A 24,355-nucleotide genomic window follows, 5' to 3' on the forward strand; every position below is an offset into this window, starting at 1 on the left:
TCTTTCTTTCAGCCCCAGAACAGTCTTCCAGATATAATAATCTGGATGCTTCAGGGAGACAGACGAGTGGCCTACCACAGAATCCCCACCCATCAAGTTCTCTTTTCTCAGGGTTACTGTGGCAAGCATTGTGGCCAACTTCAGACGGTTTTCATGAAGGTAAACACACTATTTGGAGGCAAAGCACATATTAATGCTACAGTGCAAATGATGAATTGAACCGTCGGGGTATTGATAAATCTCTCTATCTCTGTATGTAATGTTGTGCTCAGTATCCGCAGGAAGATGAGGGATGTAGTAAGATCCCAGCTCAGATCAGGGTCAAGCTGTGGTTCGGACTCACTGCTGATGTCAAGTCCTTTAACCAGTTTGCAGAGGGCAAACTATCTGTATTTGCAGAAACGGTGAGTGGGCAGTTACCCAACATGCATTTTTTTGGGCGTTTCTTCGCCTATGGGCACTTTTGCCTTGTGGAATTTTAGTAAAGACTTTTCACTCTATCACTACTTTATTAATTTGTCTATTAACAATGTTCAGCAGTGTATATACAACAAATTGATATGGACATCAATGTCACAAAATTAACATTGAAATAGTTTTTCAGTCTTTGTTTATATTATCATAGTTTTAAACATGTAGCAATTCATATTTTATAACTTATATTAATTCATAAGCCATTAATTCCATTAATTCCAAAGCCATAAATTATTCATTTTTCCAAGTGAGAACCCCTGTGACATTAAATTGCCTGAAAAAAAAAACACTATAATGTACAGTTACACTACCTTTTTAAAGAAATTAGTACTTACATTCAGCAAAGATGAATTCAATGAATACAAAATCTTACAAAAATTATACCGTTATTAATAAATGCTGTTCTTTTGAACTTTCTATTCATCAAACAATCAAAATTAAAATAGAAAAAGTTATTTTAAATAATATTTCACAATATTTATGCGAATATTAATTCTTTTAAAAACAAATCTTTCCTGGTAATCTGGTAGTGTTTATGAAATAAAACAAAGAATAGTGTTCATCCTTTGTTTTTATACAGTGCATTACAGTTACATTTGGTATAGATTCTTTCTTTGAATTTCTTTAATAGCTTCTTTTTGAGTTGAATGTGTCTTTTAGCATTGTGTGTGTGAGCTTCAGAGCCCCTAATGGAGTTATTTTGATCCACAGTATGAGAACCAGACTAAACTGGCCCTGGTGGGGAACTGGGGTACAACCGGTCTAACATACCCCAAGTTCAGCGATGTAACTGGCAGAATTAAACTGCCAAAGGAGAGCTTCAAACCCTCTCCAGGATGGAGCTGGGCAGGAGACTGGTACGTCAGCCCAGAGAAAACGTGAGTACCATCTTATCACACAGAGTATTAGTGATATCAACATCATTGAACACCCTCTAAAACGGCATAACATTGATGTGTCTTGATGCCCATGATGTCCAGAATGCTGTACGAAGCTGATGCAGGTCATATAAGCTTTTTGGAGGAGGTGTTTGAAAATCAGATGCGTTTGCCAGGAGGACAGTGGATCGGCATGTCAGAGGGGTACACAGATGTGGTCAGTGTGTAGTTGTATTGTGACAAAACTGATGAAACTTTAGTTCTTTTTAAGTCCAATTAGTTTTATTCACGAGGCACAAAGGAATACTTAGTCAAAGGGTATTTAAAAAAATACTTATGTTCTACATTAAAATCAGTTGGCAGGAACTGATCTTTTTGTTCTTTATGTGTCCACCGGGGGGCAGAATGGAGAAAAGGCCGTGCCTAAAGATGAGATCGAGTGTCCCCCCGGCTGGGTGTGGGGGGATGTTGAGTGGAGCGAGGATCTGAAGCGTGCAGTGGATGATCAAGGTATGGAAACTTTGAGAAGTCTTATGCCACTGCTCTTCATTATTCTGTATATAGAGATGATTTGCAAAACCAACGCATCTCTACAAGCAGAATAAATCTGCTTTTACCTGTAGGGTGGGAATATGGAATAACCCTCCCCCCGGACCGCCGTCCAAAGTCCTGGGTTCCATCCGAGAAGATGTACCACACCAACCGCCGGAGACGTTGGATCCGACTCCGCCGTAGAGATATGCAGAAAATGGAGGCGCTGAGAAAAGTACATCATCAGTCATTAGCGAAGTGTAGCCGCTCGGTTTATTTTCAGTCAAAGATATAATGAAGTTTCACATTGAGAGCAACTTATAAACAAAAGAGGAATCTTGGCCCAAGTTTCGCTTTGTTCCCTTTGAATTCTGGGGGATTCTGGTAAAGCTCAGGGTGGCGTGACATAAAGAGCTCTGTGTAGTCTCAGGAGGTCTTCCCCTGTCCCTGAACGCATCTGGTGAGAGGCAGATGGAGCTCGAGAGGACACCTAATTAATCATGCCATCTGCGAATAATCTGAAATCAATCCCACACCTCTAATCCACTTGGCAGGAAAACCTGGGTCCAACTTTAAAGTCCCGCCGCAAATACGTTTAATGTTCATCATCTGTGTGAGGGGGTGTGTAGGGGTATGTGTGTGTCCGCTTATCCACATAAGCAAACAAGTTTGGGTAAAACACACTTTGTTAATAAATTAAGTTCTGAAAATTACTGTTTCTGATAATAATAATGATGTAAGACTGAAGAACATCAACATATTTTATTTTTAGAGTCATGGGCCTCATTCATAAAACACGAACTGAACACATTTGTGTAAATCGTTCGCAAATCCATTCTCATGTAAATTGTCACATTCAATTCAATGCGACAGTTTAAATAAGAATGGATTTATGAATGATTTACACACAAATTTGTTCTGCTCGTGTTTCCTGAATGCGGCTCATTGTGTTTACGTTTGGTTCTTTGCAAGAAACAAATAGGCCTACTAAAAGTGGGTAAAGAACTACAAGGAAAAAGATGATTGGGTTCAAAAGGTGGTTTAGATTATATTACATTTACAGATAAATTACAGATTAAATAACAGAGACAATCTTTTAATATACTACTGATCAAATGTTTGGGTCAGTAAGATTTTTTTAAAAACATTTTTGAAAGTAGTCAATTCTAATATGCTGATTTCTATTGTTATGTCTTTCAACTGATTGTTAACTGTTTAAAGAGCAGCCTTTATTTAAAACTGAAAACTTTTGTAACATTACAAATGTCTTTACTGACACTTTTGATTAATATAATACGTACTTGGTTAGAAGTATTAGTTTCTTTAAAAAAATAGTATACTGTCCCCAGACTTTTGAATGATAGTGTATATTATTGACATTCAATTATTATTAAACCAAATGCCATCTGCAAACAAATCATGCTACAAATTCTTCCAGAACTTCTGTAACTTTGCAAATTTGCTTATACTTTTATACTTATTAATAAAATGTAAATTTTAGTTTTGCTTGAAAAGTGTGCTTTTTAAATAAATAAATACATAAAACAACTTAGATGTTTTATTTAAGGCAGTATTATATATTTTTTGAAGTGTTCAAAATACTTTTGGGGTTACTTTTTTGGGAGTAAAATCAGTTGTCCTCATGGTGGCAGTCTTTAAGCACAGATTTAGAAACCTTTCTCTTGTGGTACCTCCCGTCTTTCTACTCTTATTAGATAAATTTAATTCCTCACTAATCCTTTCCTCACTAATCTAAATATCCTCATGTCTGCTATTTGTCTTATTTAATGTTTATTGCAGTGTGCACCACTGGATAGGATCACACAGAACATGCAATTTGAGAAAAATACTTTAAATGACATAATTTAACCTGATTGAATTAGTCTTTTTCTGTGTGTGCTCACTCTTCAACAGCAGCGTCCGGACGAGTCGGAGCGCGAGGGCTGGGAGTATACCTCTTTATTTGGCTGGAAGTTTCACCTCAAGCAGAAGAAGACGGACTCCTTCCGGCGCCGACGTTGGAGATGTCGCATGGAACCGTTAGAAAAGACGGGGCCGGCGGCCATCTTTGCCTTGGAGTGTTCGCTGGTAATGAGGGTTGACTATTTGAGTGATGTGGAGCTGGAATTGGGGTGAGATTTAGAAATGGAGACAGTAATGGAAGCAAAGGAAAGGAGAGAATCAAACGAAGGCAATGCAATTTAGACAAGGCAAAGGCGAGAATGGGTGTGGAGGGCTTTGAGTTTGGACGAATTGGAGGTGCTGAGAGAGACTGGGCAAGCAAAGTGGAATCAGTCTGGTAAAATAAGGGCATCATGGGATATCATTTACAGGGAGACAGAGATGGAGCAGTGAGTGTGAAAGACGGTGTATGCATAAAGCCTAGTTAGTATGCTTATTCTTTTACTCATAGTCTGGTCCACTGGGTCCATTGTTACGGGTCTATTCCAGGCAGCTTTGGCATGAGATGTCATGCGGGCTTGGCTGGGTTGAGAACTGAGAGTTGATGAGGGTCTGGAAACGATCCATGGTGCAAGTAGGGCTTTACAGAGGTGAACTAGATGATTCCCTTGCTCTGCCTCTCAGGGCACCTGAAAGTTCTGGTCCATACACATCAATTAATCACATCAAATGCTTAATTTAGTCTCAATATAAATGAGAGAGTCAATTAAGATGATCCGATGCATTAGAATGAATCTGACTTCCCACCACGACAGATAAGAGATTTGTTAAAGGGTTAGTTCACCCAAAAATGAAAATTCTGTCATTAATTACTTACCCTCATGTCGTTCGACACCCGTAAGGCCTCCGTTCATCTTCGGAACAGAAATGAAGATATTTTAGTTGAAATCTGATGGCTCTGAAAGGCCTCCATTGGCACAATGGCACTTTACACTCTCAAGACCCTTAAAAGGTACTAAAGACGTCGTTACAAAGTCCATCTCACTACAGTGGTTCTAAAATAACTTTATGAATCGGCGAGAATAGTTTTTGTGCGCAAAAAAACCCTAAATAACGACTTACATAGTGATGACGATTTCAAAACAAGGCATCATGACGCTTCGAAGGGTTATGAATCAGCGAGTCGAATCAGCGGTTTGAATCGCCAAATTTCAGCAGTTTGGCGGTTTGACACGCGATCCGAATCATGATTCGGCTCACTGATTCATAACGCTTCGAAGCTTCATGATGCCTTGTTTTGAAATCGTCAAAGGATGAACTGATTCACTTCAATGAACTTACGGAAAAGTCGTAACTCGCGCCACGTATTACGTTGGATGTAGAGTAACCGTTTTGAACTGCGAGAGGTGTTACACTTTCTGCGTAAGTTGATTACAGAAGGCGGTCTGGCGGAAGCTAAACATTTTTTCTTACACAAACGCATCGCTTTGCTTCAGAAGGCCTTTATTAACCCCCAGGGCCGTATGGATTAGTTTTATAATGGATGGATGCACTTTTTTGGGTGAACTATCCCTTTAAGATGAACCTATTGTCCAATTCACTAGAATGAATCACACTTTTTGCCACCTCTATATATGCAAAAGAGTTAGGAGGATTTGGTTAACTACAATGAATCAAACTTTTCACTGCCACATATGAGAGGCCGAAAAGCATGTTTGATTATACCTCAGCTTGCTTAGCACTAAAAGCTGTATGCTCGCGAACAATGGGACATTAAAAATAGCGATTCAGTGTTTGGGTTTGTACTTCACCGCTACTCGTTGGAATTGGATTCCAAATTCTGTTCTTGTTTTAGAGGGCACTTTGGAGGGTGTGTTTCTTTCCTTTTTTCTCCAAAACCGTACAAGGGTATTGGGTTATGTAAATATTGTTAGCCACAAATGACATAGCAGTTTCATTTTGGTTAAGAGACATCATCAGGCATTTTATTCAGAGAAGATCAGGATTTTTGTACGTGTCAAAATGATGTTTGTGTGTCTTGGGGTGGTGACGTAATCACTTCATGCCAGTGGTTTGTGGTGCATATGCATTTGCCCTCTCCACAAGTGACAGCAGTTATCATTAACACATACTCTGTTTACCCTTTTGGTCGGGATATTGTGATATTTGATTCAACATGAATGAATGTCTTGTCTGAATGCCAAAATGTGTGAATCTACGGTTTAGGTTGAAGTAACATAAAGTGTCTCACAGTCTTTTTTTTTTTTTTGTCAACAGAGCAGTGTTACAGATGAAAAGAATGATGATAAGACAGTTACAACAACCTTTGGTGTCAACCGCCCAACCATCTCCTGCTTCTTTGATAGTGAGTTGAACATGCCAGTTTTCTCCCTTGATTAAAATAATAACAGGTTTAAATGATTACTGAAACTACACTGCCGTGCTTCTTCTTGATTCTTCAGATGGGACCCTGTATCATTTGCGATGTTACTTGTATCAGGCCAGAAACCTGTTGGCAATGGATAAGGACAGTTTCTCAGGTGAGCATACCATGAATGATCCAAACATAACTATTACAGACATATCAAGGTTTGTATGAATCAGGGTTGTGCACAATTCAAAATATTAACACCACTGTTTTCTTTTTTAATATATTTAAAAATGCAATTAATCCCGTGGTAGCAAAGCTAAGTTTCCAACATCATTACTCCAGTCTTTGTCACATGATCCTTCAGAAATCATTCTAAAATGCTGATTTGCTGCTCATGAAACACAATGATACTTTTGTCATGATTCTTCGATGAATAGAAGGTTCAAAAGAACAGCATTTATTTGAAATATAAGTATTCTTATTCTTTCAAAAAAATCCTAATGACCACAAACTTTTGAAGGGTAGTACCGGTGTATAATTTTCAGAGTGTCTATTTACACTAAGTGCAAATAGCGCACCTTGTTGGCAAGCGCTATTTACACTAACTTCGCCCAGCAACGCCTGGTTGGGCTAAACAAGATTAAAAAAAGACCTAATGTCTGCAGTGGCACAGTCAGTAGAGCGAAACTAGGTTTTGATGCAATCGATCCAGGTACAAATCCGCCTTTTGCCCAGCTCGCTCTTCTTCCTTTTCCCATCACATATCACATCATAAAGGCATTTACTTTCAATAAAAATTAAGAACATTTTCAAGAGTGGAAATAAACTGCCTAATGACTGGTTAATAATAATAATACAAGTATTTATTGGGTAGGGTTAGGGGTAGGTGTAAATGGCGGCATCCATTTAATAATTTTAATAAATATAATCATTTACACTGGTATTATTGTATCCTGTTAATGTACAACAATACTGAGGTGCAAATAGTATTTATCTGCCAAAATAAAGTATAAATAGCATCTAATTACTATTTACACTGCAAAGAACTGTACTTTTACATGGTGTAAATAGACTATATCGCTATTTTCACTTAGTGTAAATAGCATCGCTAAGAAAATGCTGCTATTGTTACTTAGTGTAAATAGCATCTATCGCTAATAAAATGTTTTTTCCACTTAGTGTATATAGAGGCTGCCATATATTTTTAGCTTTTTTCTTGAAAAAAGAAAAAGGAGAAATTAAGGAGCCAATTCTTCAGCCAAACCATGGTGAAATTCCAAGGTCAAAACCTAAGAAATCAACAAAAGCTTTGTAGATTACTCAATCTTGTTGGATAAAATCTAATCAAAGCTATGCATCGTACCAAGAAATATATGCAAAGGAAATCATTTTGTAAAGCAGCTGCCTTTTTTTTTTTTTTTTTTGGCTGAATCTACATTGCACTGTGACCTCTCAGATCCTGAACTTGTGGTTATTTGTGGTTATTTGCATGGATTTTGAGTAATATACTCTTCTGAATGCAGTAATAGCATGACATTCAGACACACAGCAGGCATCGGCGAAATCTGCCTTTTAAGACATTTACTACAATACCGCATGGCATGAAGAGCATGTTGCCAGCTGTAATGCCATTTTGCTCAAGTTAACATACAATAAGCTACATATTTCCAGGTCATGTGGTGACACAAAATGAGGACAATGATTAGTCCTAATGTGAAGCATATTGAGAGCAATAGCATAACATGGCAGAATTATGATTTTATGATTTTCTTTTAAAAAAGGGTCAGTATTGCCTAGAATAATAGGATAATTTTTTATAAATAACAAAATCATAGTGAAGTCTTTTGAGACTAAATGGTAGAGGAACCATAACTGAGCTTACGTCAGAGGGTGAAATATTGTGCCTGGCACAGGCTGGGCCGAGGCAGTTTGGGTCAAGTGTAGCCCAGAGAGAAGCGAAATGAAGTAGATTTACAATGGTGTCCATGAGAGAAGACGTTGGCAGCGAAGATGTAAAAAATTTAATTTGTATAGAGAAGAGGTGGTACATAAAGTAAAACAAATCAAGTCGGAGCCCTGGTCTAGTGATTAGTGAATGAGCTCTGAAGCAAGTTTGAATCTGTCTTGCAACATATCCCATTAACAACATAAATCCCATTAATTTCTTTCTCTCCCTATCACATCTCGTCTTCTCTGAACTATAAAAAGTGAAAAGCCCTGAAAAAAATGAAACATCATATGCTGAATTTGTTGCTCTGCTCTGCCATTTTTCTTTTTGATTTACTGGCGCTGGTTCCTTTTTTGCCAAGCTATTTTTTCATAAGAAATCATCTTCCATGACTTGTGTCCTTGGAAAATATCAAAACAAGTGCACATAAAGCATGTGCTGTGCAAGTCTTTTTTATTCAAGATACACATGTGATGTTTTGCCAGGTCAGAAGGACTTAACTTTGGGATTGTGGTTAGAGTAGCAGAGGTTTATGTGAAGTTTCTAAACGCACACATCAGGTGAAACATTCTCTGGTTTTGCAGTTATAGAAGTGCTTCTGTCCCTTTATGATCATATCTTTATGCTGTATGTTAGCTATGGGTTATAGATTTTTGTAGTGGTTTTCTAACTCTTTAGAAAAAAAATCCACAAAAGTTTTTCAGTAATGTTTTATTGTTATAGTTGTGTAGTGAATATTGTGGAAGTGTGAATTTTTCACTACAGAATTCTACAGAAAGTTTGTCATTACCAAAGATCCACACCACCCAGCCACTTGATTGGTTATTCTTCTAATAATTGTAATTTGAAAGAGTTATGCGTAAATGTATTTCAGCCACCAATATGTTTAGTGCTCCCGGCTCTGTTTAAGCCATTCCCCTGAATTCCCCTCATAAATGTGCGGATTCCGTGTGGGCCTTGTTATTGCCTTATATTAATATTACCTATTAATAAACATGAAGTGCGTTTTCATTCAAAATGTGACACTGATTGTTGACATTGGCAAAAAAACAGTCCCTGAAAAAGTCAAATATAAAAGAGCTTTCTTGGCAACACCAGAGCAGTATTTCACCCCCTTTAAACCATAGCGAGTGTTGCCATGGTCTAAAGCTCTAAGTTGTGGTAGTGAAATTTTTAACCCAGAGTGCTCCACATCATTAAAATGCAGGCAAAATACGCCTGCTGGTTATCACCCATTAGAGATGTCTGGTATAAATCTCCTATGCATGGAAAACCATAGTCTAAAAATGGGAACAAAGCGGACAAGGATGAAAAGAAAAAAGAAAAGAGGCTTTAAGGTGGAGAAAGATCTGAAGTATATTGTTTTTTGTTTTTTGCGAAATCCTGGAAATGTAGCTACCCGGGCTGTGCGTTTAAGGTTCATTCTGAACCCGCAAGCACAGATGAAAAAACATTGAGGATCCTTTTAAAAATACAGGCCTGGTATAAATCAGGCCAGTCTGGCGCTCTGATTACAAATCTACAAATAGTTTTGGGTCAGTCTCCTGATGCACAAAACCCAGCCTAGATCTTTTACAGGGTTCTGAGCTCTGAGGAAAATGAATAAATCAAGCTCGAGGCAGAAATCACTTGTCCTTGGTGTGCTTGAGAAGGAGTTTGGTAAAGGGAAATGATCGATGGACCACAATATTTATAAAGGAGGGGAAAATGTGGAGCTGCATCACTGCTTTGGCTACTGGAGGGGATTAGATGAAATCAAAGGTTTTTGCCAGATGCTATAGGCCATCCATCTATCTATGTATCTATCTATGTATCTATGTATCTATCTATGTATCTATCTATGTATCTATCTATGTATCTATCTATCTATCTATCTATCTATCTATCTATCTATCTATCTATCTATCTATCTATCTATCTATCTATCTATCTATCTATCTATCTATCTATCTATCTATCTATCTATCTATCTATCTATCTATCTATCTATCTATCTATCTATCTATCTATCTATCTATCTATCTATCTATCTATCTATCTATCTATCTATCTATCTATCTATCTATCTATCTATCTATCTATCTATCTATCTATCTATCTATCTATCTAGTATTTGAATAAGATTTTCGTACAGTTAAACACTGTATAGTATTGATATATGGGAAATAATCTATTGCCAAAATCCTTTCCCTATTTTCTTTGAGCATGTCATTGTTCCCAAGGGTCATGCATCATGTTTGAGTCGTACACGTGGGCAGCCGTCGACATGTCCAGTCCCACAATGCCCTTGGGGAATACAGTTTATTTACATTTCACTGTAAGCAGGCAGATTAGACACTGCCTGTGTTTATTTCCCATTGGCTCCTGGGTAACAGTGCACGCTCCCCATAGCTTGTTTTTCCCTTTGTTTATTTGAGCCACTGTGTTTGTGGGAAGTGGGAAGTTGTGTGTATGTGTGTGCATGTGTGTAACTGGGCTAGTTTATTAAGAGCTGGGAAAAGTGTCTATTTCTCCCTCCCAAGTGAAACTATCCCTCTGAGGCTGCTTTACGTCGACTGAAATAATAAACTTTGACTGTCCCTCCAATTTCTGGCATTCCTAAGCAGTTGATGTCACTGCATTATTTTTCTACACTCACACACACGCACGCACGTACACACACACGCGCACACACCTGAAATATGTCCCCTCTTGGCTCGGTGGTCCCCTGTTGGTGGGTGTGTAACGACACCAAGGTCCCCTGTTAGATAGGTAGACAAGTACACACACACACACACACACACGCGTATGTATGTATGTATGTATAATACAAACACACATATGTGTGTTGTGCATTTTAAAGGAATAGTTTCCTAAAAACAAAACCTGTGCCATTATTTTCTCACCCTCAAGTCATTAAAAACTCATATGCTGTTATTTAATGCAGATAAATCTGGAAGAATGTACACATTGCTGTTGTCAGTGACAGTTCATAGAGACCACACTTGTCATGCTTCAGAAAGGACAAAAAAGTAACCCATACTACTTGTTCATTATGTTCCTAGTGTTCTTTAAAGGGGTCATGAACTGCGTTTTCGTATTGTTTTATGATGTTCCCTGGGGTGCACTTATAATGTTAGGATACTTTTTAATTTTAAAAAAGCATTTCGAATTTTTAAGAGGTATGTCTGCTGTGAGATTTCAGTGTAAACACCCACTGCTGTAATTGGCTAACGCCTTTCCATTTGAAATAGTATTACTCTCTCTTTTAGCGCGTTTATACTATTAAAGCTCTCATGCTTAACTAATCGTGAAAAGTTTTGCATTACATTTAGATCTATGGCATTATATTAAGATTTATGGCATTATATTAAGATCGTGCCATGAAAGGTTGCAGTGATGATCATTGTAGCCGATCACACAGCATGAAAGCAGTGATCTCGTCATTGCAACTCAGTTTCTGTACACTAACGAATGCTTTCATCTTCACTAACAGTGCAAACGTGATATAGTTAAGAGATTCATTGAATAAAACGGGAGTCACTGATAAACTCTCCTGTTTGATTGACAGCTCCAACGCGCGCTGCTCAAACGATTGCAAAGGGAGCTTTCTTTGATTGCTTCCTTTATAGAATTTAATCACCGTTAAATAACAGATTATTTTCATCATACTAAGAGAAACAACGCAAGTTGATGTTTAGTCACTGGTCTGATTTACTGACACACAAATAAAGAACATCTGACTACATGAATCATCACATTTCAGATCAGGCATTAGAATGAACACAGTTACCTACAAGTTGCATCACTGTTGAACCCAATCACTGCACAATATTTTGTAATCCTCAACGGCATGTTTATTGCTTTGTAGCTCGATGGTTTAACACTAGGCCTATGTTTCATGTGCGAATCGGTGGGCGGGGCTAAACAGTCAGTGATGAAGTAGGCATTGATCTTCTTCTGCAGAGGCGGTGTTTCACCACACGATGACGTCAAGGTGTGGCATATTCTGAAATCGATCGTTTGCTGGGCCTGGTGTCTATAAAAGCTTTCAGCTCTGAAACTTACAGGATAGTCTTATATTACCATGAACTTTTATATATCAAAAGCTCAACGGACAGTTGATTTCTCAATTCATGACCCCTTTAAATCATATTAAAGCTTTGGGTCAAATTCACGTTTTGACAAAGCTCACAAATTTGAAATTTGGGCTTGCATTCAAATTGAAATTTGGCTTCTTAAGACATATCACACATGCCTTTTTGTATTGTAATTTGAACCTAACTACATAGAGATTTGGAATGACAATGACATAATTCTTTTTTTGGGGTGAACTATCTGTTTAAAACACTCACTTAAATACATAAACACTCACACATGCACATGCTTTCGCTAACTCACTTACCCCCCCCCCCCCCCTTTCTCTGTCTCACAACTACACATCATCTTTTAGACATTACATAGACCTACTAACGTGAAAAAATGGTCTCACCCTCCCTTCACCATAACTCAGGGTATCTCTGGTTCTTTTCACTTCCATAATTGATGTTATATTCTTGGCAAAGTCACCCTCATTACAGAACCAAATAAAAACAGAAATACTTGTGTTTATTATGTTTACTGATGCATTGAAAGTCTTGTTCTGAGGAGAACGTACCGAATCACTGCCTCAGTCTTGATGGCAAACAGACTTCAATGAGTTGATGGCTGCACATCTTTCCCAACTCTTGATGCAGTTCTTTCCATTGCATTTATCCATCTACGTGGCAATAACCTCCATCTGACCTGACGAAGCCTTTCTCGTTTCAGTTGACAGTTTAGATCTCGTTTTTGACAGTATACAAATGCACATTACCCATGTTTTTCCCTCTCCATGTGAACTTGCAACTCATGCCATACTTCATCACTCTCCATGACGTGAAAATGCGATGCAATATAGTGACCTTTGATCTTTGACTCTTTGATTAGATCCCTATGCCATTGTGTCCTTCCTGCATCAGAGCCAGAAGACGGTGACTGTTCGGAACACACTCAATCCCACCTGGGACCAGACCCTCATCTTCTACGAAGTGGAAATATTTGGAGACCTTGAAGTAACTGAGAGGAGCCCTCCGCACATTGTGGTGGAGTTGTACGATCAGGACACCTATGTGAGTTTTTGTTATTTTAAGCGGGTGTGTTTCATGTCAAATTTGTCTTGCGTAGTCAGACTTTTGACATGAAGTCTGGTCCAATTTACAGCTTATTCAGGCTGAGGGCCGCCAACTTTGTCAGGCAGAGATTATCTGACCAAAGTTCCTTATAGAAAGCCATATTAATTCATAATCATAACACCAAGGAAGTACAGCACTTATCTACTTAAATGAGGAAAGACTGAAATCCATGTAACAGTCAGATTTTAATCATTTGAAATATGTTAAACAATGTTGGTATCATAAATTGCACTTCTTAAACCAGTGTTGTTATTGTAATTAAAAATTAAAAATGTTTATTAAACATTTTACTATTAAACATGTTTTGTTGTTAATTAAAATGCAGCTGAAATAAAATAACATTTAAATATTACATGAAAAAAGGAAATGAAAATAACTGAAATAAAATAAGTAATGAAATAAAAATACATTAAAGCTAAATATAAATATATATAAAAAAATGACAAAAGCACATAACAAAATTACTAAACAAACTAAAACGAAACCTAAAAATATAAGTGTATATATATATCACTTAAGATGAAATCACAAAAACGTTTTTCAGGCTGGTCCAACTTTTTTGAATTTTGTATTCTTAATTAAACAAACATGTAGGTAAGACTACAGAATTTATATTGTGCATTATATTTTCTCCAATTCATATACATGTACAAGTAGACTACAGTATCTCTGTGTAAAGCAACCAACTATAGTTCATTTAGTTTTATATGCTGTTTAGGGACAGGTTAATGATACCACAGATTTAGACTACAAACATTAATTAAAATAAAGTAATGTTAAAGGATTATTTCACAGACAGAAATCTAAGACAGTTATGAATATCAAGTTTGCTTGCTACCAAATGTTTGAAACCTAGTAGAAACCTAGCAAATTTTGACGAAACCATTGTATAGTTTAAGTTTTCCTCAGAAACTGTCATAATATCCATGTTAACCTGGTTTTGAAACAGAAAATGCTTGACAAGTTATTTGACCTCTGCAGGGTGCTGATGAGTTTATGGGCCGCTGTGTTTGCCAACCTTCAATGGTATCTTCCCCTCGCCTCGCTTGGTATCCCATTCAGAAAGCTGGGAAGGCTGCTGGAGAACTTCTTGCTGCTTTTGAACTGATCCGTAGAGATAAAGTAAGAGTTATCTCAATTATTATCACTCATAGTCATTATTACCATCAGTTGTGATATTGTAATTGGAATGATTGGCCTTCATTTAAAAATTTTCAGTGCTTCTTGTCAAGGACACAGTCATGATACCATAAGGCCACCAAGGTCACCATCCATCATAATTAAGATGACCTTAATAATGAGTCTATGGGGTTCTTTGTGTCCTCTAGACACTTCTAGCACAGCTGTTGTCTGCAGCATCTCTGTTGAAAGAGATGCTTTTGTTATGAGTTTAACCCACAAGTGTTTACATGGCACATATCACAGCTTCTCCAGCACCACAGAGGAAGTTTAGTGGCTCCTTCACCCACGCAGTTGCATTTGTATGCATAGCGTCTGACAACATGTGATTTAAAATTCAAAACCGCTCTCAGTTTTATAGTGCATCTGTGTACACAAAGATGTGTGTTGAAATAATGTATTCATTTATATTCTTTCTTTCTTCACAGCCTGCAGTTCATCACATCCCAGGGCAAGAGGTTAGTCATATTTCTTTAAGTTTAAGCCCTTCTTAAAAAACGTGCACAAACACACACACACACACACACACACACACACACACACACACACACACACACACACTTCCTATTCTCCTTCAAGTCCCCGCTACTCCCTGTTCTCTCAGTCAGGCACGACTGAGTAATTGGATAGAGCTGCTGTAAATGACATAAACATCACTGTATCTGAACCGGTTTCCCTAGCTCTGTCTGTTTGGAGACTGGCACCGTTCTGCAGCTCTCAGTTCAGGCAAACGGCCCTGTCTGGGCAATGCAGACAGCCAGGAGACTGATTGGAGATGCCAGTGGAGTTTAAGAGTGCCAGAGGCCCCACCCAGTCCAGACCTGACCAGCTGGCATCTGTTAGAGTGGGATAATCACAGGGAAATTGAATTAAAGTGAACCCTTAGAGAACAGTCAAGCCACCCACCCACGCACACACACAAACAAATGCCCACACAGTAACACTTTATTTATTTGATTTTTCTTTTTTTTCCCCCAGGGGGATATTATACCACCCTCACATATCATGGATGAGGTAAGTGTTGGTGAAGGATTCAGTGAATAGACAATGAATCTTGTTTGCAGTTGTCCCAGAGCATCTCTTTCCTGTTCTCTTGTTCATTTTCCCCTCTCTGTTTATTTTGGGCATCTTCAAGCTTGTGCTTCAAGGGTTCCTCTCTGACAGTCAACAGCAATGGGTACAATTCAGCATGCACACACATACACAAACACATTTGACTGTATTTAGCAGGAACTTTTGACTCAAAAAACACAGGGCATGTGGTTCCACCATATTAAACCAAAAGGATTACAAAAGTCCTTCAGATCTCCATAGCAGCCAAGCGTCTCTTCAAATGTTAAAACAAAACTCAATATGGAAGATAGCTGGAACCAGTATAGTTAGCTCCAAATTGTCATTCCCACTGGTTTTCATTAGGCTGTAGATATGGGGTGTTGAGATCTAGATTGTTTTTGGTTTTTTATCCCTGGTGGGTAGATTCCTCCAGAACTCTATGTACTATGTACGCACCTCCTCGATTTTTATGAGGCCTGCCAAGGACAAGATCTTTTGGGAGGTGACTTGGAAATTGAGAGCCCTTTCTGATCTGTCTGTATTCCCAGCTCTCCTAACTACTGGATTCTACTTCATCTGCACAAAGATTTGTATTGTTCTGCAGTGGCATTTCAAAAAGACACAAAGTGATGGGCTAATGGTGTAACTAACATGCTGCTATTAGACTGCATAATAGCTGCTCTTCATAAGATACAAACACATTAGGGACTTAAACACACTGGACTAGTACATGTGCATTGTGTCGCCAATAGTAAATTGGCAATACATGGGAAATATGGCACTGAAAATGAGGCTTGCACTTTTCCTTTTCCTCTGTACTCTACCTTACTGTCCTTGCTTTGCTGGAAATAACTGCATGATATCATAGCAAAATGACTGTCCAACACCAGTAAATAAAAAAGCTATATTGGCCAGTATGTGCAATACAATATTTTGTTCTGCATTCCTGTATCTCAAACAGTAGAACACCGCCGTCGGTGTATGAATGGGTGAATGTGAGGCAAGATGTAAAGCGCTTTGGATGGCCAAGGGTCTGTTAAAAGCGCTATATAAATGCAGTCCATTTACCATTATGCAATGCAAGTCACTTAAAAAAAAAAAAGAGTCTGCCAAATGAATACATTTAAGTGCAATATATTGTGCATTCCTATTAAGATCTTATAAGTGTACTGTTTAACATTTTAAATACAGTGGCCTTTCCAAAATGTTTGTGTCTAAAGGCTTGAGCATGTTGAGCACTGAGTTTGTATAATTGTCAGGAAAGGTTCTCATTTATCAATTATTATCAATGTTTTTTAAAGGTGTTCCTATTTTAAAGTCACCATGAAATCAAAATGGATTTATTATAAATGATTTATCCGTGCACATCATTCATGTGCCCTCATAATCCTAAATCAAATTGACTTTCTCTCCCTCTTGCAACTACGTCTCTTCTCTGATGACATGTTTACTGGCGGGACGGCGGGACAATCCAATCAATTCCCAATAGACAAAATCAAGTCCTGCACTACATTTCTTGTTCAAGTCACAAAATCACAATATGCATGAAAAGACTATCAAAACGTTTATTTTGTGCTGATTTTAATGGCGCTCTTTTAAATCCAACTTAATGAGGTTTTTAACCTTGGAGAAGTTTTCAGCCATGGGGAATTTAAAACATTGCAATTCTCCATGGCTGAAGAATATCTCCAAAGGTCCCCTTGCACAGAGCACCATTGTTTTCAACAGTAGTGCCATTCATCAAACAATTGCACTGGCTCAATGCAGTCCTGGCTGATCGTTGCGTATGCGTGTGTGGACTGTGATGTGATTTGCTAACTTTGATTGGCATGGAAAGTTATGATGTTTGACTTTTTGTTGCTGCTATTAGTAACCGATTTCTTGTTTGTTTTCACACCCATTTTCAATTTTGGGTGTGTCGTGCAAATGTACTTGTAGAGAAGAATGGAAAGAAGTTGAGTCCTCTAAATGTACTCTTTAGCCCTGGTCGGACAGTAATTGTTTCTCACATGGAAGTCCGTAAAAATAAATTAGCATGTCACCTCAGTGATAAAACTTGTGCATTCGGATGACGATTTATTCACGGTGGAGTTTTGTGATCTTGCGCACCTGGGAACGTGCTGCTCATGTGGTCAATAACATTTGATTGTATGCTGTAAATAAAATGTCATATGCTTGGTATAATAAGAATATAAGTTAATACAGTCTCTTATTTACTTGAGGTAAACATAATGCTGCTTGGTTATTTTAACATATACAATTGCTGCCATAATAACGTAAGCATTTCAGTAATAAAAGTCTAGATCTATAAAATGCATCCAAATTACAGCGAAGCACAACCGTAAGGTGCTCTGCAGTGGTCAAAAAGGATATAAACAGTCAATTTTGAAGTGATATATTCTTGAAAACAGTAGGTCATTTGGCCTGGGATTTTTACGCGGGTGGTGGGAGAAAAACACTGACATTCTGGATTGGGACGGCAATAAAATCATTAACTAGCCCCTGTCAATGATGAAAATACCTTATGATCCCACGAGAAACAATTACCGTCCGAATAGTGCTTTTGTCTCCTTCAATTAAATGACGATAACATGGTTTTTGAAACTGTTAATGCATTTTCAGCCATCTTACCTCACACTAAATAGCGACGTATATCAAAATATCCTTATCAATGTTATTTTAGTATTATTAACATGTGTTTATTCATATTTTGAATTAGCTTTTCATATACATTTTTATATTTGCCATTATTTATTAGTATTTTATTTAAATATTATGTTTTATTTTTATTTATTTTCTTAATTTGCATTTTTAGTTTTTTTAAATTATTATTTTAGTGCTTCATATTAAAGTTATTTCAATTAATTACCAAGGCAACATTTCAAATTTTTGTCTAATATTTTATTTTATTTCAGCTTTAGCTAAATAAATTTTAAAAAAAAATAGTTTTAGGTTTAGTTAACGATAATAATCCTGATCCTTATTGACTTTTCCTATTATGCTTTGCCCTGTGTTGTTAGTCAGAGGACTCTGATTTGCCCTATCCACCACCACAGAGGGAACCTAATGTCTATATGGTGCCACAGGGGATAAAACCTGTCCTACAGCGCACAGCTATTGAGGTGAGCCCAAAACATAACCTCAGTTATCCATTAACACAGTTTGAAAAGCACTTCTATCACAGTATAGACTTGATATGAACCTTACAAAATGCTATTTTCCCTTATATGATTACTTAAGGCCATTGCACCTGATGTGACAACCTTTTAACCTTTTAACCTTTAAACTCTTAGATACTGGCGTGGGGTTTGCGTAACCTGAAGAGTTTCCAACTGGCCAGTGTGACATCTCCCAGTCTTCAGGTGGAATGTGGAGCAAGTGTGGTTCAGTCGTGCGTCATTCGAAATTCTAAGAAGAACCCTAACTTTGACATCAACACCCTCTTCATTGATGTCGTAAGCTCTGGATTTTGATTTGTCAGTTATTATCCACATATTGTTTTTTAAATAAATCAGGGACAATTCGGTAAGATTCAACTTTAATGTGCATTCATCAAGGATAAATACAAAAATACCACATCTATTGTAACTATCAAAGGTTAATAGTAAATACCTTTGGCTGAGCCCTCTTCTTCTTCATGTAAAAATCCGGTTAAGATATCACATTTTTTGTTACAGCATGCTGCTAACCAGTTGTGACAGACTTATATACAGTGTGGTCACGGTGTCCTTCACATGGTGGATGTTGCATGAGTGATGACTGGCACAGTAACAATGTTCCCCAGCAATGAGCGTCAGTTCTTAATTCTAAAACGTAAGATAGTTTGGATTCTGTTCCAATACTCATCTAAGACTGGGAGGCATCGCATGGAAAGAATGCTGAATGACTGGGAAAGTTATTTGCACTGTCAGTCGTGGTCAGTCCTGTGCCATACCGTGTCATGTTTGACTCAGTTTAGGGTGTGAAATACTTTCACAGAGGACGAGAGGAGAGAGAGAGGAAGGTTCTTTGGAATAACAACTGAAATGGATAAATAAACAAGTCATTATGTTACAAGTTAAAAGTTTGGAAGTTTTGCATCTCTTTATGTTCACATCTCTGCCCGTTTCCTACACTCTAGCGACTGCCCAAGGAAGAGCTCTACATGCCCCCATTGGTGATCAAGGTTATAGACAACCGACAGTTTGGCAGGAAGCCTGTTGTGGGCCAGTGCACAGTCCACTCACTGAATGAGTTTCGCTGTCAGCCAGAGAGCCTTCAGAGAGACCCTACAGAAGAGGAATTTGGTGAGACAGAGGAAATAAGAAAATTACTTTAAAACCGTTTGAACCATATTGTCCCTAAGGTGAATGTGATTTCACCAAGTACAACATGTTCCTGGATCAACATCTTTGTTGATCCTGGAATAACATTGCAATCAACCAATCAGATTTGAGAGACAAGTTTACAGTTTATGTCAAGTTTAGGTTTAAAACCAGGATTAGGTGCTTCTACGTCAGTGTTATTCATTTAGGAAAAAGTTATGGATAGGGTTAGTTTTAGGGGTAGGACTAAATTTTCGGACATGAATGTTGTTTCAGGAGCAACAAAATATGTCGATCCAGGAACATGTCTTACTTGGCTAAATCACAGGGATCTTGTTACTAACTACATATCAAAATATATTTGAAATATTTTAAACACAACAGATACATTTAAAGGTCAATCAATCAATCATGTGGATCAAACATTATACTTATTCTTACAGTATGTATGGTATATTTTCATCAACAGAGGAGATTGCTCACACCCCTAGAGATGAAGTTCTGGTTGATATTGATGACAAGGAGCCTCTCATTCCTGGACAGGTATGATCTGTCTTTTTACCTGCAACTTAACATGTCCTTCTTTTTCTTGAGCTGATTGACAAGGTGACATGTTGTGCTGTATCCACATCTCTTCTGAAACTTCCTCAGAAATGCTCTTTGGAAGAATGGCTTTATAGCAGTCATTCTCAACCAGGGGGCCTCAGCAAAATCATTCTAAGGGAGCCTCAAAATGTCATTTTAAATTAGTTAAATCAATTTTATACATTTGATGATTGTACATTTTTCTAGTTTTGTCAAGCTCTGAAATATTTGATCAGGTAGGGTGATTTCAGGGTGATTGGGACACTTTTTCCAAGTCAACTCAATGACAAAAAGTGTCCCAATCGCCCTGAATTCACCCTACACGTAAAAATTCTTATCCAGTAAATCACAACAACGGGAAAAGTCAAGGGCCTTTGAATATTGTTGTGATGTTAGTCCTCTTGACTTTTAGTCAGTGGATCATATAGCTTGGGTTTCTCCAGATTTCCTTTGGAGCCTTGTTAGAGTATGAGGTATGCTGTCATGGCAAGGTTAAGCACTTCTGAGTATACACACCACTTTATAAGGTCTTCTAGGGGTAGTTTTCTCCAGGCCTTTATTGGTGGAATTTAAGTGTGATTCTAGTTGTAAAACATGGCAATCACATCCTGTCCATTATAAAGTCTGGGTTACGGCATTGCCCCAGAGGGACACAACGTCTGTGGCACTAAGAAAGCAGGGCTTTTGTAGATGGTGACTAGTGGAAGGCTGCTTCTTGAAGAATTGAGAGACAAGATCACAATGGGTATAGTATTGACTTAAATTCAATTAGGTATTAGTAGAAATGCTGTTTCTAAATCTAGTTCGTGATCCATTTCTTGAATTTACTTTTAGATTTTTAGAAACTACATTTGGCCAAACTAGCCTTGTAATGTTGCTATGGTGCCATGTTAGTCAACTTATGATATAATTGGGGGTGGGTGTGTGATGAAATCATGAATTCAGTAACATGATGGAATACTGTTTGGCGCTAGCATGTGTGATGAAGGTTTACACCATCTTGAGACAATGACACGCTTCGCTTTTTGAGAAGAGAGGCCAGCTTTAATGACGCCTTCTCGAGCTGTCATCAATTCCCTCTCATAACTACGAACTAAAAATACTCCCAAAAAATAAATAAAAACAACATAAAAAATGATCAAGGGGGATTAGGAAAATAGAAAAATTGTTTCCATGTCTCAGCTTTAACCTCTCAGCATTTATTTGTTCATTCACTGGAAGAAAAACTAGACTAGAATATCAGATTCGGGTCCGTACGGCCCACTTGGTTTCCTTGGAAATGTATCGTACTCACGGCAGTTTATTTAGGTTTTTGACGTTCCAGCCAGTGCTTCCCTGTGGATGTGAGACGTTCTGTCGTATGCAGAGTGGAAACAGGAATATTTCACGCTTGCCCTTTTGAGCTCAGTTTTATAAGCCCACGCCCAGCTCTAGTTAAGAGCCATTAATGGGGATTTTTCTTCTGCACTTGCTACCTTTTCCGTTGATCTAATCTGAGAACAAGATTCAAGATTCAGTATGTGACAAAGTAATGTTTTTACCTGCAATGTCTTGCCTTAATTTCATCGCCAATTATGAACCTGAAATGTTACGTAACACAGTGCAAGAAGGCAATTCAGATGGCATCATTGGCCACACCATTTGTGGTTTGACTGAAATCAGTTGCATACTCAAGAAATAACCACATGTTTGACTCTGAAAATGTATTGCTAGATATACAATAAACATCCCCTCCAGTTCTGCTCCTGATTTCAGATGTCTCGTGACCACTGCACTATGGGCTTGATTTATAAATGTGCTTTTGTATGATGACTGCCATCAAATGGCTCGTTCTTGCTAACAAAAATAAAAGAGGGACCACAACCGCAGTCATCTGTGGTAGATTCCCCAATGACCATTATTTTTGTCTATCAGAAATGTTTGATGGAATATAGGAAGTGAAGGAACTGTGGGAAAATGGGTACGTTAATTGTTCGTTTTTGTAAAGAAGGGCTATTGTTGCATGGTTTTGTATGATCATCACTTTTTGGTTTAGCTTGAGGGTGTAGTTGTTTTTCTTTTGCACATGTAGATCATGCATTTGATTAGCAGTTTTGGCAGCTCATCTTCTTTTTGCGTTTTCTATTTTATACCATGTAGAATTCACAGATGTCTCAGGTTCCTCCAGGGTGGTTTTAACATACAGTAGCAAGGTCTTTCGTACCGGCCAGCTGCACTGGTTTAGAATAAAGTTTCAGGGGTCTATCGCACTTGAAGGAAAAGCAATTTGATCCCTGGGCCACAATCCTGCATGACTTCTAGCATTCCAGTGGGAGTTTGAGGCTGCTGTGATCTACTCAGGAAACCATGAAAAGCCAAAGAGGAAAATATGATCGTCTCTATGTGGCTACTGTTTGGAACCTGATGGCAGTAAATGGTCTGATACTCACTCTGAGATCTAGAAAGAAGATACTCAATATCTCCAATCAATATCCTGTGCACAGTAACTTTTGACTGTTTAAAAACAGAATACAAAACAAAGCCTTCATGTCCAAGCTGGTTAAAAATACCTTATCCTCTGTCTTTTCTCGAGACTTTACTTTTTAAGAATGATTCCAGCAACCACGTTTTACACATTTTACCAAAAAATCCAACTCAGACAGTTTGCAAGAATGTGCTTCTTTTGCATGCCGTATTTAAGCCTGAAAAAATCAACACAACCATTTAAAAGTTTGGGGTAAAATTTTTTTTTGTCTCTTATGCAACAAACGCTGCATTTATTTGAACAAAAATACAGTAAACCGTACTATTGTGAAATAAAACACTTTAAATATATTAAAATAGAAAAGTTATTTTAAATTGTAATATTTTCTTTGATGACAGCTGAATTTTCAGCAGCCTTTAGTCTTCAGTGTCACACAATCCTTCAGAAATCAGTCTAATATGATGATTTGGTGCTTAAGAAACATTCTTATTATTATCAGTGTTGGTTGGCTTCTTTCCAGGATTCTTTGATGAATAGGAATGTTAAAACGAACAGCATTTAAAACTGTATTTAAAATATAATTAATGTTGTTACTCTTACTTTTGATCAATTTATTGTTATCATTGCTGAAAGTATTAATTTCTTCTTCTTCTTCAAAAAACCCCAACAACTTTTGAACGGTTTAGTTGATTTTTATGTGTTGTTTCTGCTGATCTGATTCAGGTGTCTGAATTGCAGCAGTGATACGGTGTTGTTGTCATGTTTATGCCGACAATTTTCAAAGTCAGATCACTGTTCTTGTCACATTGCACGATGGATCAGCGACAGGAGGTTAAACATCGCTGACAACTCTGTCTGGTCCGCAAACTACGTTTCACAACCAAACACACAAGAAGTGACAAAGCAATAACGCAAGATCCTGTGTGAGACCAGAATTATAAAAAAAAGGTTGCCTGCATGAAGCTTGCGATCCAAATTCTGGTCTTTAACTCCTCCCCGAACTTCCCGCTGCCCTGTATCTTGCTCTCTCATTGGCTGTAGGTCATCGCCGATGTATGTTTTCAGTCAGAACACATTTCACACTGCAGGATTTTGAATCGCAGACAGGTCAAGATATTTAGCATGCCAAATGTCTCACAGGCGTTTGCAACAGATCGTTGATTCTCTCATATCGCATCTTTGATAATGCACACTGCGTGATTGTCACTTGCGTGAACGAGCACTGATTTGCCTCCAATTTTTGGGCATTTGTCGGCAATTTCGCAAAAACTGTTGCAGAGTGAAAATTGGGGCTAAAATCATGCAGTGTAAACTCCGTTTTAGTGTTTTTGTCTTTTCATTCATGTGCTTGTGTTTCTTCTGTTTCCTTTCAGTTTAGTCTTGTTAAATCCTTGTTAGTTGTGTTTCAGTTGTTCCCTGTTGGTTATTGTTGTTAGTAAGTGTGTGGATTATGCTGCTTCTTCTCCTGGTTTTC

The 24,355-nt window shown here is 37.8% G+C and overlaps 1 protein-coding gene across 9 annotated transcripts in view; it reads left to right on the forward strand.

Moving 5' to 3' along the window:
• The window catches only part of dysf (dysferlin, limb girdle muscular dystrophy 2B (autosomal recessive)), a 93,115-nt gene that overhangs the window by 30,455 nt on the left and 38,305 nt on the right, over positions 1 to 24,355 (forward strand). For 5 of the 9 annotated variants that reach the window (XM_079837281.1, XM_079837286.1, XM_079837278.1 and 2 more), the window contains 18 exons: positions 13 to 159; positions 273 to 404; positions 1,186 to 1,352; positions 1,455 to 1,569; positions 1,757 to 1,862; positions 1,976 to 2,118; positions 3,798 to 3,971; positions 6,063 to 6,150; positions 6,248 to 6,325; positions 13,052 to 13,233; positions 14,278 to 14,418; positions 14,904 to 14,933; positions 15,454 to 15,489; positions 15,611 to 15,652; positions 18,549 to 18,650; positions 18,822 to 18,983; positions 19,649 to 19,814; positions 20,302 to 20,375. In XM_079837281.1, coding sequence (XP_079693407.1) covers positions 13 to 159; positions 273 to 404; positions 1,186 to 1,352; positions 1,455 to 1,569; positions 1,757 to 1,862; positions 1,976 to 2,118; positions 3,798 to 3,971; positions 6,063 to 6,150; positions 6,248 to 6,325; positions 13,052 to 13,233; positions 14,278 to 14,418; positions 14,904 to 14,933; positions 15,454 to 15,489; positions 15,611 to 15,652; positions 18,549 to 18,650; positions 18,822 to 18,983; positions 19,649 to 19,814; positions 20,302 to 20,375 — 2,085 coding nt within the window. The remainder of the gene's footprint in view (positions 1 to 12; positions 160 to 272; positions 405 to 1,185; positions 1,353 to 1,454; positions 1,570 to 1,756; positions 1,863 to 1,975; positions 2,119 to 3,797; positions 3,972 to 6,062; positions 6,151 to 6,247; positions 6,326 to 13,051; positions 13,234 to 14,277; positions 14,419 to 14,903; positions 14,934 to 15,453; positions 15,490 to 15,610; positions 15,653 to 18,548; positions 18,651 to 18,821; positions 18,984 to 19,648; positions 19,815 to 20,301; positions 20,376 to 24,355) is intronic. The other 4 variants (XM_079837284.1, XM_079837280.1, XM_079837283.1 and 1 more) reach the window with 2 other exon arrangements.

This window comes from Gobio gobio (genome assembly GCF_949357685.1).
Source record: "Gobio gobio genome assembly, chromosome: 2".
Taxonomy (NCBI): domain Eukaryota; kingdom Metazoa; phylum Chordata; class Actinopteri; order Cypriniformes; family Gobionidae; genus Gobio; species Gobio gobio.